At 42.8% G+C, this 16,403-nt stretch overlaps 1 protein-coding gene across 1 annotated transcript in view; it reads left to right on the plus strand.

Annotated features, from left to right (window-relative positions):
• The window catches only part of adamts9 (ADAM metallopeptidase with thrombospondin type 1 motif, 9), a 462,662-nt gene that overhangs the window by 114,853 nt on the left and 331,406 nt on the right, over positions 1-16,403 (plus strand). Inside the window, exons 12-16 of the mRNA XM_070895215.1 lie at positions 613-761; positions 981-1,162; positions 1,264-1,400; positions 1,511-1,628; positions 3,110-3,205. Of these exons, the coding sequence (XP_070751316.1) occupies positions 613-761; positions 981-1,162; positions 1,264-1,400; positions 1,511-1,628; positions 3,110-3,205 (682 nt within the window). The remainder of the gene's footprint in view (positions 1-612; positions 762-980; positions 1,163-1,263; positions 1,401-1,510; positions 1,629-3,109; positions 3,206-16,403) is intronic.

A 16,403-nucleotide genomic window follows, 5' to 3' on the forward strand; every position in this document is an offset into this window, starting at 1 on the left:
GGATGGTGAATCTATCCATTCTGTCTGTGTTCTACATGTAAAGGCTCTAATGTCAAGATTACAATGCATGTTCTTTTGTTGAAAAATGAAAATATAAAACAGGACTTTTAGACCAGTAAAATTAAAATAGAAGTTCAGAAATTAGAAGATGCATTTTGTCTATAAAAGAGGAATGACAGTTTATTTTTGGCAGTGAGCCTGCAACCATTAATCCCACATGACATTGATAATAATTGTTTAGGTGTTAAATGTGCCCTTTACACATTCGAATGTTATTAATCTATTTTCTTTTACGACCCATGTCAATGACATAGACATAATTTTGTGTATACAAGTCGAGCCTGAAATGTTTAATGTTGAATGGTTGCTGTTTCATAAACAGATGCATTATTCAATCAGCTCTCTCATATTAGGTACAGGAATAAAGCAAATTGTTCTTGTGTGCAGAGAAATCAAACATAATCAATCCATAATTAAGTACAATCATATTTTGCTTTTAAATCTTGTCATTAAAATTGAACCATTGAGCTTATTATTTCTCTGAAACAGTTTTATGGTCTTGCAGCTTTCAAAAGACAAATGTTAATTTATCATCAATTATTGTCTCTACAGCATTGCAAACATGGTGTTTGCACTGTAAAGGATCCGACTGAAATCTCTGCAGTAGATGGAACATGGGGACCTTGGAGCCCATTTGGTTCCTGCTCCAGAACATGTGGAGGTGGCATTAAAAATGCAATTAGAGAATGCAACAAACCAGAGTAAGCAAACCTTTTCAATGCATTGACTGCAATAAATACCTTACCAAATTTTGAAAGGTGAATATATTGTTTTTATTTATTTGCCAATGTGTCAAATTTATATACTATGATGATACAAACTATCAGGAATGTTTTTTTAATGACAACCCCTCACAGTACTGACATTGTTTATTTATTACATTGCGGAAATGGTAAGAAGATTATTTTTTTTAATTTTAGGCCCAGAAATGGAGGAAAATACTGTGTTGGTCGGAGAATGAAATTTCGATCATGCAACACTGAACATTGTCCAAAGCAAGAGAAGGACTTCAGAGGTGAACAGTGCGCACAGTTTGACGGAAAACACTTCAATATTAATGGCCTACCTCCAAATGTGCGTTGGGTTCCTAAGTACAGTGGAAGTGAGTATTTCCATTGGGAGAGGGAAAAATATTATATTGTACATTTTAATTATTGAAAGATGAGAGATATAATTAAACCAAGAATCTTTCTTTCTTTTCAGTTTTGATGAAAGATCGCTGCAAGTTGTTCTGCAGAGTGGCTGGAACTACAGTCTACTATCAGCTCAGGGACAGAGTTATTGATGGCACACTTTGCGGGCCAGAAACCAATGATGTCTGTGTACAAGGACTTTGCCGGGTACAAAACTAGTTTTAAGGGTTTTGGTGTAAATGTTTTTAGTTACACAAATACTGTTTTTTTTTTGTAGTCATGCAAAACTGATTATATATAATGTTTCCCTTCCACAGCAAGCTGGATGTGATCATGTATTGAATTCAAAAGCACGAAGAGATAAATGTGGTGTTTGTGGTGGTGACAATTCTTCCTGCAAAACTTTAGCAGGCACATTTAATACTGTTCACTATGGTATGTATTGTATTATCATTAGATATGAGATAATTGCATTGTTGCCAAGGGCATTAAGTTTAAACAACAAGGCTAGTTTAAAGAACACAAGCAGAAACTGTTTAATACTAATGGAAATTATAACTACTACGGTATATTCAAATATATATGAAGAAATACTAATTGCCTGAGTGTCACTATTATTTGTTAAAAAGCATTGATAATTGTTCTATTTCTGTGAGAAAAAATAAACCAGAAAACATTGATTGCTAAGGTTAAAAAATACCAGTTGTCACCTGCCAAAAAGTTGACCATTAAGTATGTGCACTTATAAATTGCATTTATGAGTGTACTAAACAAATGTTGACTCTTAAGTGGCAATCATTTATGACTTGTTAGCTTTTTGACTTACAGAAGTAACCATTATCTGGATGTTCTTGCTGTTAATAAATGTACTGCCTAGTATTTTGGTTGATATTCATTTGATGCTTATAACAACTAGCTGGTGAAATAATGTTGGCACTAGCATTAATTAATTTCTGATGAACAGGGGAGAAAACGAGTAATCATGGGTTAGGCAGTAAAATTACCAAGCTGTCTCCTAATTTTCTAGTGAGATAACTTACTGATGGTAACTTGTTAGTGTCTTCCAGTGAAAATAATCAGATCCTGTGATGCGCAATAAACCATTGGCCTTCAGATTCAAGAATTGTTCTCTGTCAAATCACTGTCATGTATTTTGAATTTCAAAGTATAAAATATTTAATCCTGCAATATTCTTAAAATAAAACTAGAACTCTTTTCCCTCTTTGCTTCTACAAATTACAATAACTTAAAAAATATATTTTATTTATTATAGAATTAGTGAATAAACATATTCAAGCAATGTGTGTAAGATTTTGCATCATTCGCATCACAACATAAACATGCATCTATTCTACCTCACCACTGTTTGCTACAGTATAGTTAATCTTTTTGAGGTGCTTTGCAAAGGAGGGGTGGAGCCCTTCTTAATGCAGTATTAACTTTGGAATCTTATTATTTTTGTGATGCTGTGCCCTGCCATGACTTCTAATCTGCACACTACTCCACAAAGGGGTGGGATATTAACATTTTTTAAACTTCCCCCAGTAGATCATTGCCCCAAAAAGTCCGTTATTATTTTGTTTCAGTTTTGATCAAACGAAAGCAATGGCCTCCATATTTGTGTGGTTTCATGCAAGGCCATTTCTTTCCAGTGCCACTCTCGATTTGGCTACGTGAAGAATATCTGAACATATATGTAAATCAGGCAATTATTATTATCTTGTAGTTTGAAACAGTACTTTGTCGTGTACTGAAAATTAATTTCAGTTGCTTAAATAATTCCAATGATTGTGACTCAGCTGTAATGAAATGTATGCATTAAGATCAGTGGTTTTCAAATGCATATTGTAATGCAGTTTAGTACTTTACAATGTGTTTTAAGTGTACATTTAGGATGTGTGTTTGATATTTCCCAGGATATAATGTAGTGGTACGAATACCAATTGGTGCTACAAATATTGATGTGCGACAGCACAGCTATTCAGGGAAACCAGAGGATGACAACTATCTTGGTAAGTTCATTTTGAAGTAATGTAAAATAATTTATTTTGATACTTTGATACATATAATAATATTATCTGCTCATGAAACTTTCTTCCCATCCGTCTGGGATGAACTTGAGATGAATTTGAATCCAGCCCCCAGAGCTAAAATGTCAGATGGGCAGAATGAGGGGCTGGAAGGACTGGAATCAATGCTATATGTTAACTGGATGATGTTGGTATAAGGATAATATTGCAGTGGTTCCTCCCAATTGAAAGAAGTTCAATATGTAAACCATTAAAAGCAATAGCACAAGTTGATAAGACCATAAAGAGTGCTAACAAAGTGATACGTCCTTACTATACAGTATAAATGCACACGAGGCCTATGCTTGAGAGAAGGTCAGTCTGTGACCTATCCTTTATTCCTTAGCACTCAAGTGATGGAAGTGGGTGGAGCTTCCCCTTTTATACCTGAAGGTCCAGGTTAGGAGTGTCTCCCACAAGTTCACCACCTAGTGGTCATTGTTCTCACAGTGTACAACTTAGGTCAGATTATATACATGGGTTACAATGCTGGTTGAATACATGACATCACCACCTCCCAAAGTCTTATTGGGATCACAGGTTGAGTCTCTCTGGTGGTTTACGCTCTCTTGTAGAGCGCCTGAGTTGGGGCTCCGGTTGTTGGGCACCGGCCTGAGTGTCTGCTGTTTGTGGTGCCTCAGGCCTATCTGGATTGCCCACAGTGACTGGTCTCTCCTCCCTTTGGTTTCGGTGTTTGGTCACCTGTGGTGGAGTGAACTCTATATCGTGTTCTTCCTCTGCTTCTTCTATGGGGTTGCTGAACCTCTTTTTTGTTTGATCCATGTGTTTGCGACAGATTTGTCCATTGGTAAGTTTAACTATCAGAATCCTATTTCCCTCCTTGGCAATCACAGTGCCTGTGAGCCATTTGGGCCTGCAGCGTAGTTGAGGACAAAAACAGGGTCATTTACATCATTACATCGCGCCCTCGCATTCCTGTCATGATGGTCATATTGTGACTGGCGCCTGCTCTCGAAAATTTCTTTCATGGTGGGGTGTATAAGGGATAACCGGGTTTTGAGCGTCCTTTTCATTAGCAGCTCTGCGGGTGGAACCCCTGTGAGCGAGTGTGGTCGGGATCTGTAGGCCAACAGGAAGCATGATAAGCGGCTTTGTAGGGAACCCCCTTGGATTCTGAGCATCCCCTGTTTGATTATCTGCACTGCTCGTTCTACCTGGCCATTTGAGACCGGCTTGAACGGTGCCGTTCTGACATGGTTAATTCCATTGCCTGCCATGAAGTCCTGGAATTCAGTGCTTGTGAAGCACGGGCCATTGTCGCTGACCAAGACGTCCGGTAGACCGTGGGTGGCGAACATTGCCCGTAGACTTTCGACCGTGGCAGAGGATATGCTTGAATTTAAAATGTCACAATCGATCCATTTGGAGTAGGCGTCTACTACAACCAAAAACATTTTTCCGTTGAAAGGACCTGCGTAGTCCACATGGATGCGTGACCAAGGCTTGGTGGGCTATGGCCAGGGGCTAAGGGGGGCTTCCCTGGGCGCATTGCCCAGCTGGGCACACGTGTTGCACCTGCGAACACAAAGTTCAAGATCTGCGTCCATCCCTGGACACCAAACGTGTGACCTGGCAATTGCCTTCATCATGACAATGCCCGGGTGCTCATTGTGGAGTTCTCTGATGAACACCTCTCTGCCCAACTGGGGCATGACTACACGGTTTCCCCACAGTAGGCAATCAGCCTGAATCGAGAGTTCATCCCTGTGCCTGATAAATGGTTTAAATTCCTCAGGGCATGCCCTGTACGTGGCTGCCCAGTCCCCATTCAGGACACATTTCTTGACTAGAGACAATAGCGGGTTTCTATTTATCCAGACTTTAATCTGACGGGCTGTCACGGGTGAGCCTTCGCTTCCGAAAGCTTCAACAGCCATGACCATCTCAGCAGCATGCTCGGTAGTCCCCTCAGTGGTGGCTAGTGGGAGCCTGCTGAGTGCATCGGCGCAGTTTTCAGTGCCTGGTCTGTGCCGAATTGTATAGTCATAGGCAGCTAACATGAGTGCCCACCTCTGTATGCGGGCCGATGCGTTTGCATTTATGGCCTTGTTGTCGGCCAAAAGGAATGTTAGGAGTTTGTGATCTGTCTCCAGCTCAAATTTCCTGCCAAACAGGTACTGGTGCATTTTCTTTACTGCATATACACATGCGAGCGCCTCTTTTTCTACCATCCCGTAGCCCCTTTCTGCCTGGGACAGACTTCTGGAGGCATAAGCTACCGGCTGTAACTGACCCTTGGCATTGACATGCTGCAACACACACCTAACACCATAGGACGACGCATCGCACATTAACACAAGTTTCTTACATGGGTCATATAACGTTAACAGATTGTTGGAACATAACAAATTGCGTGCTCTTATTAAAAGCCCTTTCCTGGCTGTCCCCCCAGACCCAATCGCGACTTTTGCGTAGGAGCACATGTAGCGGCTCTAGCAGCATGCTCAATTTGGGAAGAAAGTTACCAAAATAGTTCAGGAGCCCCAGGAATGAACGCAGCTCCATCGTGTTACGGGGTCTGGGTGCTCTCTGGATCACTTCCGTCTTGGACGTAGTAAGTCTGGTCCCGTCTGCTGCTACCCTCATCCCCAGGAATTCTACCTCTGGAGCTAGGAAGACGCACTTCGCCTTTTTCAGTCGCAGCCCTACCCGGTCCAGTCTGTGTAGCACCTCCTCCAGGTTGTGGAGGTGTTCTTCAGTATCGTAACCCGTGATGAGAATGTCGTCCTGAAAAACCACTGTCCCTGGAATCGACTTGAGGAGGCTTTCCATATTTCGTTGGAAGATCACGGCGGCCGAGCGAATCCCGAACGGACATCTGTTGTACTCAAACAACCCCTTGTGTGTCGTGATGGTGGTCAGCTTCTTCGACTCACTCGCCAGCTCCTGGGTCTTGTAAGCTGAGATCAGGTCCAATTTTGAAAAAAGTTTGCCACCGGATAGCGTCGCAAAGAGGTCCTCCGCTGTCAGTAGCGGATACTGGTCTTGGAGTGACACCTGATTGATGGTGGCCTTGTAATCACCACATATCCTGACCGACCCATCCACCTTGAGCACCGGCACAATCGGGCTCACCCAGTCACTGAATTCGACTGGCGAGATGATGCCATCCCTCAGCAGGCGGTCCAATTCACCTTCTATCTTTTTCCGCATCACGTACGGCACCGCTCTGGCCTTTTGATGTACTGGCCTGGCGTCCGGGTTTATGTGAATCACTACCTTGGCCCCCATGAAAGTGCCAATGCCGGGTTGAAATAATGAGTCAAATTTGTCCAGGATCTGTGAGCATGATACTCGCTCCACAGAAGAAATTGCATTGACATCGCCCCATTTCCAGTTCATGACAGCAAGCCAACTCCTCCCCAGTAGTGCGGGACCATCCCCCGGGACAATCCAGAGTGGCAAACTGTTCTCCGAATCTTTGTGGGTCACGACTACCGTGGCGCTGCCGAGCACCGGGATGATCTCCTTTGTGTATGTCCGTAGCTGTGCGTCAATCGCCGATAATTTTGGCCTCCTGGCTTTGGACGCCCACAACTTTTTGAACTGTTTAATACCCATCAGGGACTGGCTGGCCCCCGTGTCTAGCTCCATTGATACTGGGATGCCATTGAGGAGAAACTGGGATTTAAACCACACAAGCATGGCCACGAGCAGAACAGACGAGAGGTACTGTGCTAAGGAATGGTTGGGACAGAGATTCAACATTGTTAAAGCAGCACACAGTTCTCCAGGCAGCCAAGGGCAATCGGGCATGCCCCAACATGTAGTCGAACCCAGAGGGGGAATTCGACAGAGACAATGGCAAGCTGAACAGCGATTCACACCATTGCAAGGGACAATGCGGCCAGTAATGGGGCCATCAACACCTGTTAATGGCGCACTCAAGGACAAGTGGCGTCCTGGTGTATGAACTGTATAAGTGCTCTACATGAACGCGCTGAACTTCAGCTTCCAGCGATTTCCCCCAGCGTTCATTTCTGCAGGTATTTTGCTCATCTCTGCAAACTCTGGCTGTTGTTGGAAACAAAAGTCCCTTGCCAGTCGATCGTCCCTGACTGCCCCTGTGACTGTCCTTGAGTGCGCCATTAACAGGTGTTGATGGCCCCATTACTGGCCGCATTGTCCCTTGCAATGGCGTGAATCGCTGTTCAGCCTGCCATTGTCTCTGTCGAACTCCCCCTCTGGGTTCAACTACATGTTGGGGCATGCCCGATTGCCCTTGGCTGCCTGGAGAACTGTGTGCTGCTTTAACAATGTTGAATCTCTGTCCCAACCATTCCTTAGCACAGTACCTCTCGTCTGTTCTGCTAGTGGCCATGCTCGCGTGGTTTAAATCCCAGTTTCTCGTCGCCATTGATACGTCCTTACTATACAGTATAAATGCACACGAGGCCCATGCTTGAGAGAAGGTCAGTCTGTGACCTGTCCTTTATTCCTTAGCACTCAAGTGATGGAAGTGGGTGGAGCTTCCCCTTTTATACCTGAAGGTCCAGGTTAGGAGTGTCTCCCACAAGTTCACCACCTAGTGGTCATTGTTCTCACAGTGTCCAACTTAGGTCAGATTATACATGGGTTACAATGCTGGTTGAATACATGACACAAAGTACTGGGGTTAATTTCGAGATGAATAGAATACAAAAGCAGGAAGGTAGTGTTAAATTTATATGGAACCTTGGTTCGACCACACTTGGAGTACTGTGCTCAGTTCCGATTTCCGTACTGCAAAAAATATATTAAAGCACTGGAGAAAGTGCAGAAGAGATTTTCAAGTATGATAGCAGAATTAGGAAGATGCAACTATCAGGAATTGAACAAGCTGGGGATCTGCTGTCTGGAAAAGAGAGGACGAAGAGGAGACCTGATATGGAGAAACTGTCTCCACTTTGGTGAGTCAGAACAAGTTGGGGGGCATAAATATAAGATATCAACTAACAAATCAAACGTAGAATTTAGAAGGAATTTCTTCACACAGAGAGTGACAATAATGTGGAGTGCTTGAAGCAGATAGCATTGATGCATTTAAGGGGAGGCTTGATGTGTATATGAAGGAGAAGGAAATAGAGGGATACTATTCTATAATTCTACATAGGGACGAGGAGGGAAGAGGTAACTAGAGTGGGAGGAAACATGTGGAGTATAAATACTGACATAGCCCAGTTGGGCTGAATTAGTTTCAGTGATGTAGATTCTTGTGTAATGAAAATTGCTCACATGACACAGTTTGGTCAATTCGAGGTAAGACACTGAAATTGTGAACAATCTTCCATGCCCAAGTAAAAGGAATATTTATGGCATTTAGTTTATCTTGAAGCACGTACTTGATGTCCATGTATTTGATGAAATGAGTAAAGAATCTGAACTGTGTACCCTGCTTCTTCATATTAAATTTTCTGAGTGAAAGTTTAGTTTGATGTTTGTGAGTATGCAGTTGCTTCATGCCGCAAATAATTGAAGCCAAGAAATACCCTAACCCTAACCCCATACTTACAATCTAGAAAGATTTGTTGAGAATAGAGGTTGTAAAAATTACTAACTTAAATGTAGCATGTATGACTACCAATTGGAGGTGTTATTACAGATTATTTTTTCGTGTTATATTTTCTTCTATGTGTAACATTAAAGAAAGTTATTTTACTGAGCTGTCATAAAACAGAAAAAATTGCTCCACTATGAATTAACTAGATAAGAGTGTGTTGCCTGATTTTAGAAAAATAATGAGTTGATTTTTATTTAAGTCTGTAACAAATAAACTTTATAATACTTATTCAGTGTTCCCTCAGACAACGACTGTATGTCAGACTTACTGCTGCCAGTATCCATAGCTAGTGAAGCATGAGGGGCCCAGTCCAAATGATGTTGCGAATCAATGATCTAGCCGATTGTGCTACTTAGGCTTCTAACTTGAAATGTCTCTAACTATATCAAACTAAACTACATGTTATAATGAAAGGGAAACATTAGTGTATTGAAACATAGAAACATAGAAAATAGGTGCAGGAGTAGGCCATTCAGCCCTTCTAGCCTGCACCGCCATTCAATGAGTTCATAGCTGAACATTCAACTTCAGTACCCCATTCCTGCTTTCTCGCCATACCCCTTGATCCCCCTAGTAGTAAGGACCTCATCTAACTCCTTTTTGAATATATTTAGTGAATTAGCCTCAACAACTTTCTGTGGTAGAGAATTCCACAGGTTCACCACTCTCTGGGTGAAGAAGTTCCTCCGCATCTCGGTCCTAAATGGCTTACCCCTTATCCTTAGACTGTGACCTCTGGTTCTGGACTTCCCCAACATTGGGAACATTCTTCCTGCATCTAACCTGTCTAACCCCGTCAGAATTTTAAATGTTTCTATGAGGTCCCCTCTCATTCTTCTGAACTCCAGTGAATACAAGCCCAGTTGATCCAGTCTTTCTTGATAGGTCAGTCCCGCCATCCCGGGAATCAGTCTGGTGAACCTTCGCTGCACTCCCTCAATAGCAAGAATGTCCTTCCTCAGGTTAGGAGACCAAAACTGTACACAATACTCCAGGTGTGGCCTCACCAATGCCCTGTACAACTGTAGCAACACCTCCCTGCCCCTGTACTCAAATCCCCTTGCTATGAAGGCCAACATGCCATTTGCTTTCTTAACCGCCTGCTGCACCTGCATGCCAACCTTCAATGACTGATGTACCATGACACCCAGGTCTCTTTGCACCTCCCCTTTTCCTAATCTGTCACCATTCAGATAATAGTCTGTCTCTCTGTTTTTACCACCAAAGTGGATAACCTCACATTTATCCACATTATACTTCATCTGCCATGCATTTGCCCACTCACCTAACCTATCCAAGTCGCTCTGCAGCCTCACAGCATCCTCCTCGCAGCTCACACTGCCACCCAACTTAGTGTCATCCGCAAATTTGGAGATACTGCATTTAATCCCCTCATCTAAATCATTAATGTACTTGTGTCTCACAGCATTAATTGTGAATAGAAGTCGATTTTTGAATAAAAGGCAAAAATTGAAGAGTTCTACTATGGAGCCTTGGAGCCCAGTCTTTCATTGAAATTATACTTTGAAACAAATGCACTCTGCTGACAACAGGCAGGAGAATCCAGAGGAATATGCCAATGGCACGGCACTGAAATAGACCTAACCAAAGTCATAAATGACATCTCTATGACTGACAGTGGTGCTTTATCCCTTCTCGTCTTCCTCGACTTTGCTGTAGCCATTGACACTGTCAACCACAACATCCTCTCTAATGCCTCTCCCCCATTGTCCAGCTTGGTTCAATTGCTTATTTCCACTCTTACCTTTCCGATTACAGTCAGAGCACCTCCAGCAATGGCTTTTCTTCCCACCCTGAACCATTACCTCTAGAGGCCCCAAGGATCTAACCTTGACCCTTCCTCATCTACATGTTGACCCTTGGTGTCATCATCGGAGCACATTGGCCTTGAAATCCCAGCCTCCCCAGGTCTGTACGGAGTGTGTACGGACCCAGAAAGGCATCGCAAAAGCTGGTTTTCGGTGCGTGATGCGCACGCGCTGAAAACCGGCTTTTCCGATCTGTCAAGCTCTGGCTTGACAGATCCTCTGTATTCCCACAACCAGGACATTTGCATGGGCAAGATTGCGGTATTTGCCCATCTCTTGCCCAGAAAATGTCCTTCAAACTCTTGCGCCTGGTAAAAGCAGGCGCATAGCCTATTTTTACCAGCATAAAAGTTTTAAAACATACAAAAACATATAAAAACAAGATTTAAAAAACACATTTTAATGTTAAAAATCCTGCCCACTAAGGTAAGTTTATTTTAAACCATAATTAAAAAACTTTAAAAAAATGGAAAAAAAATATTTTTTTCTAAGACATTTATTAACTTTAATTTAAATGAATGTTAAATATGTGATGTTTTTTTTGATTCTTTTATTGGTGTTTTGGTGTGGGGTGGGGGGGGGCGGTGTTTGTCAATCATAATGAGAACTCCTACTTATGGAGTTCCCATTATTATGAATGAGAAAATACTTTACCTGGATTGGCCAGTGTCACGTGACTCCAGTCCAGCTCTATGTCCGTCCAGATGTGCACGTGTTCCGATGCTCAGGGAGAGGAGGCCTCAGGGCCAGGGTCTCTGGTGGGCGCAGCAGGAACAGGTAGGTGCAGATCTTTTTAGCCATTTTCTGGCGAGCGCCCGTGGGAAGCAGAGGACTGGGATTTCAGGGCCATTGGGTCAGGTTCCACATGTATGCTGATGACACCCAGCTCTACCTCTCCACTACCTGTCTTGGCTGAACCGCAATTCCTTTCAGTTAAACATTGCGAAGACCAATGCTATCTTCTTAAACACCCCCCACCCCCACCTTCATACAGTCTTGCCACCAATTCCATCCTCCTACCTGATCACTATCCGAGTGAATCCGACTGTTCACAATTTCAGTGTCTTATTCAAACCCATGCTGAGCTTCCACTGCATTTCATCTCCATCACAAAGACCTTCATAACATCGGAGCCAGTAAAGTACAATTATAACAGCAAAATGAACAGCATCTAACTGATCAATTCCATCAGAATTGGTCTGCATCGGTTAAGGAGATCTTTTCCACTTCAAGCAAATGTTATCCTCAAAGACTTTATGCAGGACCAATTACTGATAGTTCAAAAGAAGTTATTCACATCTAGGATTGTGGAACACATAGTAAGAACTTCGTCCTACATAAACATTCCCTTTTAATTTACAGATTTTTTATGACATTTCTCTATAACTTTAATGGAATATTACAAGATCTTCAAATAAATAAAAAATAAACTCCGAAATAAATCTAGGGCTTGCAAAACTCTCAAAACAAAACCTAAAATTTTAAATAGTTCTGGTTTTTAAAATGTATTATTTTGTGAAAAAAAAGTCTCTCTGGCTGAACTAACAGGTCCTGGAACAATAATGTATATCCTACCAGGCTTAATACTGGAATAAAGGCAAAAGGCACACCGGAAACCTTCATTATTACCATTCCTAGTTATCAGTAGTTTAGGAATTCAGTTTGTTACCACGCTTTACTGCCTGCTACTCTGCCAATTGGATCACTCGTTTCATGAATTTATCTACTAATGCGTGTTAATGCAGAGGCATGCATAATGGACTCCTGCTGTTTTACAGTTAACTGTTACATCAACTGCTTTTTAGTTTCCTTGTCTATATGCACTAACTTGCTTTGATGTAGATCCAAAGTTGTTTGTATCTGGATTAAATGGCTTTATGTAGTACATTATATAGCAAAAATATTTTAACTTGTCAACTTGTGGTTTCTCTCTACGATAGTTTGTTTCCCTTTCAAATTAGCCCATGGATATTTCCAATTAAGTCGTATTGTGGGTATTCTGCAATTAGATTTATTGATTGTAGAGTTTGGAATATCCTTGACATGTGGAAATCTGACTGGGCAATGTGAAACTAGTGATCTAATGTGCCCAACAGTGAATTTTGATCTTTCCAAATTAGTAGCTCTCTTGGATTTTAAGAATAAAGATATAGGGGCTGAAATTGCCCTTTTGTGCAGGGCCAGTTAGCGCTGCCGGCCGGCGCTAATGGAGTGCTAATGAGTTAGCGTGCGAGTGCGGCAGCCACATCGACCCATGTGGAATTGTCCTTGGGGCTCCGCCGGTGAAAAATGCGCCCTGACCCGTGATTAGTGTACTGGCACGGCGATGACGTAATCGCCTGCCGCCAATCCCTTATCGTTCCGTGCCGATATATTTGCGTCCCTTGGGGGAATTGCTTCACGGGACGCGAGGTCGGCAAGGGGTGAGAAGCTGTGGTAGCTGTGGCGCCCCGGCCACCTTTAAAGGGGAGGTGGTAGCGCGGCAGCCGCCATATTTTGTCCGTTGGCCGACATTTCAGTCGGCCTGACCATGGCAGCCGCTGGTGTGGCCAAGCCGCTGACATGCAGCACGACACCCTCTCAGTGGGCGCCATTAAAGAGATTGCAGAGTACGCAGTGGCCCTCCCCTTTAAAAGGAGAGGAGGGACGTTGCGAGGTGTCAGCGATATGCGGCACGACCGTGGCGCGCTGACATCATCAGCGTGGCGCAGATGTGCTGAACGCGCGCTGAGCATCACGCCCCGCCAGGAGAATGCTCCGTTACCACAGGCAACATTTTTTTTATCAAAGAGCCCAAATTCGCGACGGGGCCAGTGCATCCCGCACCAATGCAAAAAAAAATCACTTTTAGCGAAATGACCACCCCAAAACCCACTGCGGGTCAATTTTGGCCCGATAGTATACAACCGAATTCAGACCACTCTATGGGCTCAATTTTCCCCAATATTTGCGCTGGTTTTTTTGGAGCAGGCTGCTTTTTCTGACTTAACTTAAAAATCCCCATTTCCCCAATTTGCATCAGCGTAATTCAGTTAGTTACGATTTTTTTAAGTTAGTTGTTTTTCAGCCAATGGGGGCATAACCAGCCACCTACGCCACTTCTGGCCATTTAGGGAAGTTTGGCCAGCTGAGAGTTACTGATTAGGCCAGCGTATGTGACCTGTCCTGAAAAACCTTCCCTAGAGTTAAGGAAATCGGCGCAGGTAAAGAAAGCAGCGCAGCAGATCCTGGACACACTGAAAGAATTGAAAAACACATAGCAGCAATTTACCTCCAACCCCGCCCAGAGGCTGTCCGGTCCCATTCTCGGTCCCCGGTTCACACACACAGTCCGGTCCCATTCTCGGTCCCCGGTTCTCACACACAGTCCGGTCCCATTCTCGGTCCCCGGTTCTCACACACAGTCCGGTCCCATTCTCGGTCCCCGGTTCTCACACACAGTCCGGTCCCATTCTCGGTCCCCGGTTCTCACACACAGTCCGGTCCCATGAGAGAGAGAGAGTGAGAGAGAGAGAGAAAGAGAGAGAGAGAGAGTTAGGCCACGCCAAAATGAAGAGATCCAACGGGGAAACATTTTTTTGGCGTACCTGGGCCGCAAAAAAATCAGGCGTAACTCTTCAAGTACACCAAAAAAATGATTTGGGGAAAATTGAGCCCTTTATTTGGGATCAATTTATTTTGAATGCCTAATCAAGCTCAGAAAAATTTGAAGTGGAAATATGTTAGGCAATTGACCGGTCTTGCTTTAGTGATGTGAGAGAAAATATCCACACATTTAATGCAGGGGAGTGAGTTTAGTTTAAAGTCAGTATATTTATTTACTATTAAAATTTATTTCCATGGGCCTTCTTTAAACCACCTGTCAGAATGGAACTTTCTAAAACTCAATAAACATGTATGCGTGCAGTGAACTTACAATAATTGTAGAAGATTAAAATAGTTTATATGTAATAAAGGTATTGCAGAAAAATGTTGCTTCATGTCAACAAGGTGCTATAAAATCTCACCAGGAAAAGTTGACATTTTTCTTATGAATCTATACATGTCATAAAACACAGTTATAATTGAGAAACATGAGGTAATGTATATGCATTTTCTACATGATGCTCTGCAAGTATGATGAAATTATATCTGATTGAGAAAATGGTAATTTGTGAAGGTTAAAACATTTCCCTCCTGGATCAAGAGTGCTGCAAAATGTATAAAGCTGCAGGACCACCACCCAGGGAGTTGCACAAATGAAACATCGTCTTTGTGAAAACGGTAACAATGCAAAGCAGGCATTGAAAGGGACAAGAACTGGAGCGTGTATGGATCCTAAATGTTAAAATAGTGTAGCTGATGCCTCAAGAACCAAATTGATACTGTCGCTACAATTTCCATAATATAATGTACCATAACTAAATAAAGAGGAAGGAGAGAAAACGGACACTTCAGAATTTGCTGTAAATACCATTTTGCTGCAAAGGCAATAGAACGTAGCCCAAAGTGTTTGATGTTGGGGAGGAGTAGGTAAATTTCTCATCCCGCCGCCGATTTTTGGCAGTGGATGAGACGTTTGCCTCAGGCAATATATGCAAATTGGGTTCCTTATACATCAATGATTGGATCCTAGAAAGGAGCATTTATTGTTCAATGAATGGAGCCTCTACTAGTGGCACTTCCCTCATGGACCTAAATCTTGCAGACAATGTGACCCTATTGGCAGAAATGATTGGTCAAGACAAGAATGACATTGAAATCTGCATGGAGGAAGCCAGCCCATTGGAGTTGCAAGTCAACTAGAAGAAAACAAAAGTTTAGTCACTGAGCGACTTTCTCCCACATCCACCAAATCTACAGATTGCAGATGAGACTGTGAAATGCGTGGAGCAGTTTACATATTTGGGACCACTGATCCACGAGCTTCTTCTTTCCGCCTATTCCAGATGGGCAGCTGGCCAGCGCAATGTAAATGAGAGCAGGGTGTTAAAATAGCCCGGGCCTAAAACTGATTTCTTTGGCACACTCACTTCGCGCCCCCCTGAATTTCAGTTCTGTTGATGCGGCAAATGTGTCAATATAAAAATACTGAACGATGCAACAAAAAAAACATTTCTGTTAAAATAAAAATTCAAATTGTACTTCTGTACAAATAGGATTGGAAAGTCATGTGAATTAAGTGGTGATTTTACACCACCAACCTTATGGGCTAGACATTTGGCAGGTTTGCGCCCATATATCACCATGGCGAAGCTGAAAAAGTCATTTTTTTGGCGCGAAACAAGTTGCACAAAATTTAGCGTCCAGGCGGAAAATCCGGCAGCAGTTTTGCACCGGTGCTAAAAATGATCGCCCTCCCGTTATTTTTTGCCGTTTTTATGACATCAATTAGCATGCAATGCTGCGCTATCGCCGGGGCAGAAAATTCGCTGATAGCGCCATTTTTATCGCCGGCCCAAAAACACACCCAAAAAAATCAAATCTTAGCAGGTTGGATCCAGAGAGCACTCGGTGCTAACGATGCCATCTTGAAAAATGGAGCAGAAGTTCAGTGCATAAAAGGATTTGGAGAGAAGGCTGCGTTTTACACAGTGAGCTTTATGTGAGTTCATAGTTTGTTTTTAAGGATATTTAAGGACATTTAAAAGAATGGGGGCTATAATATCTTACCATTATTCCTGGCTGCTTTTTCTATGCAGCATTGAGCTGGAAGAGCATTCAAGAACATTTTGAGCGTAATCAAAGAGCTTGCAGACATATGGGGAGGCGG

This window comes from Pristiophorus japonicus, chromosome 12 (genome assembly GCF_044704955.1).
Source record: "Pristiophorus japonicus isolate sPriJap1 chromosome 12, sPriJap1.hap1, whole genome shotgun sequence".
NCBI lineage: Eukaryota > Metazoa > Chordata > Chondrichthyes > Pristiophoridae > Pristiophorus > Pristiophorus japonicus.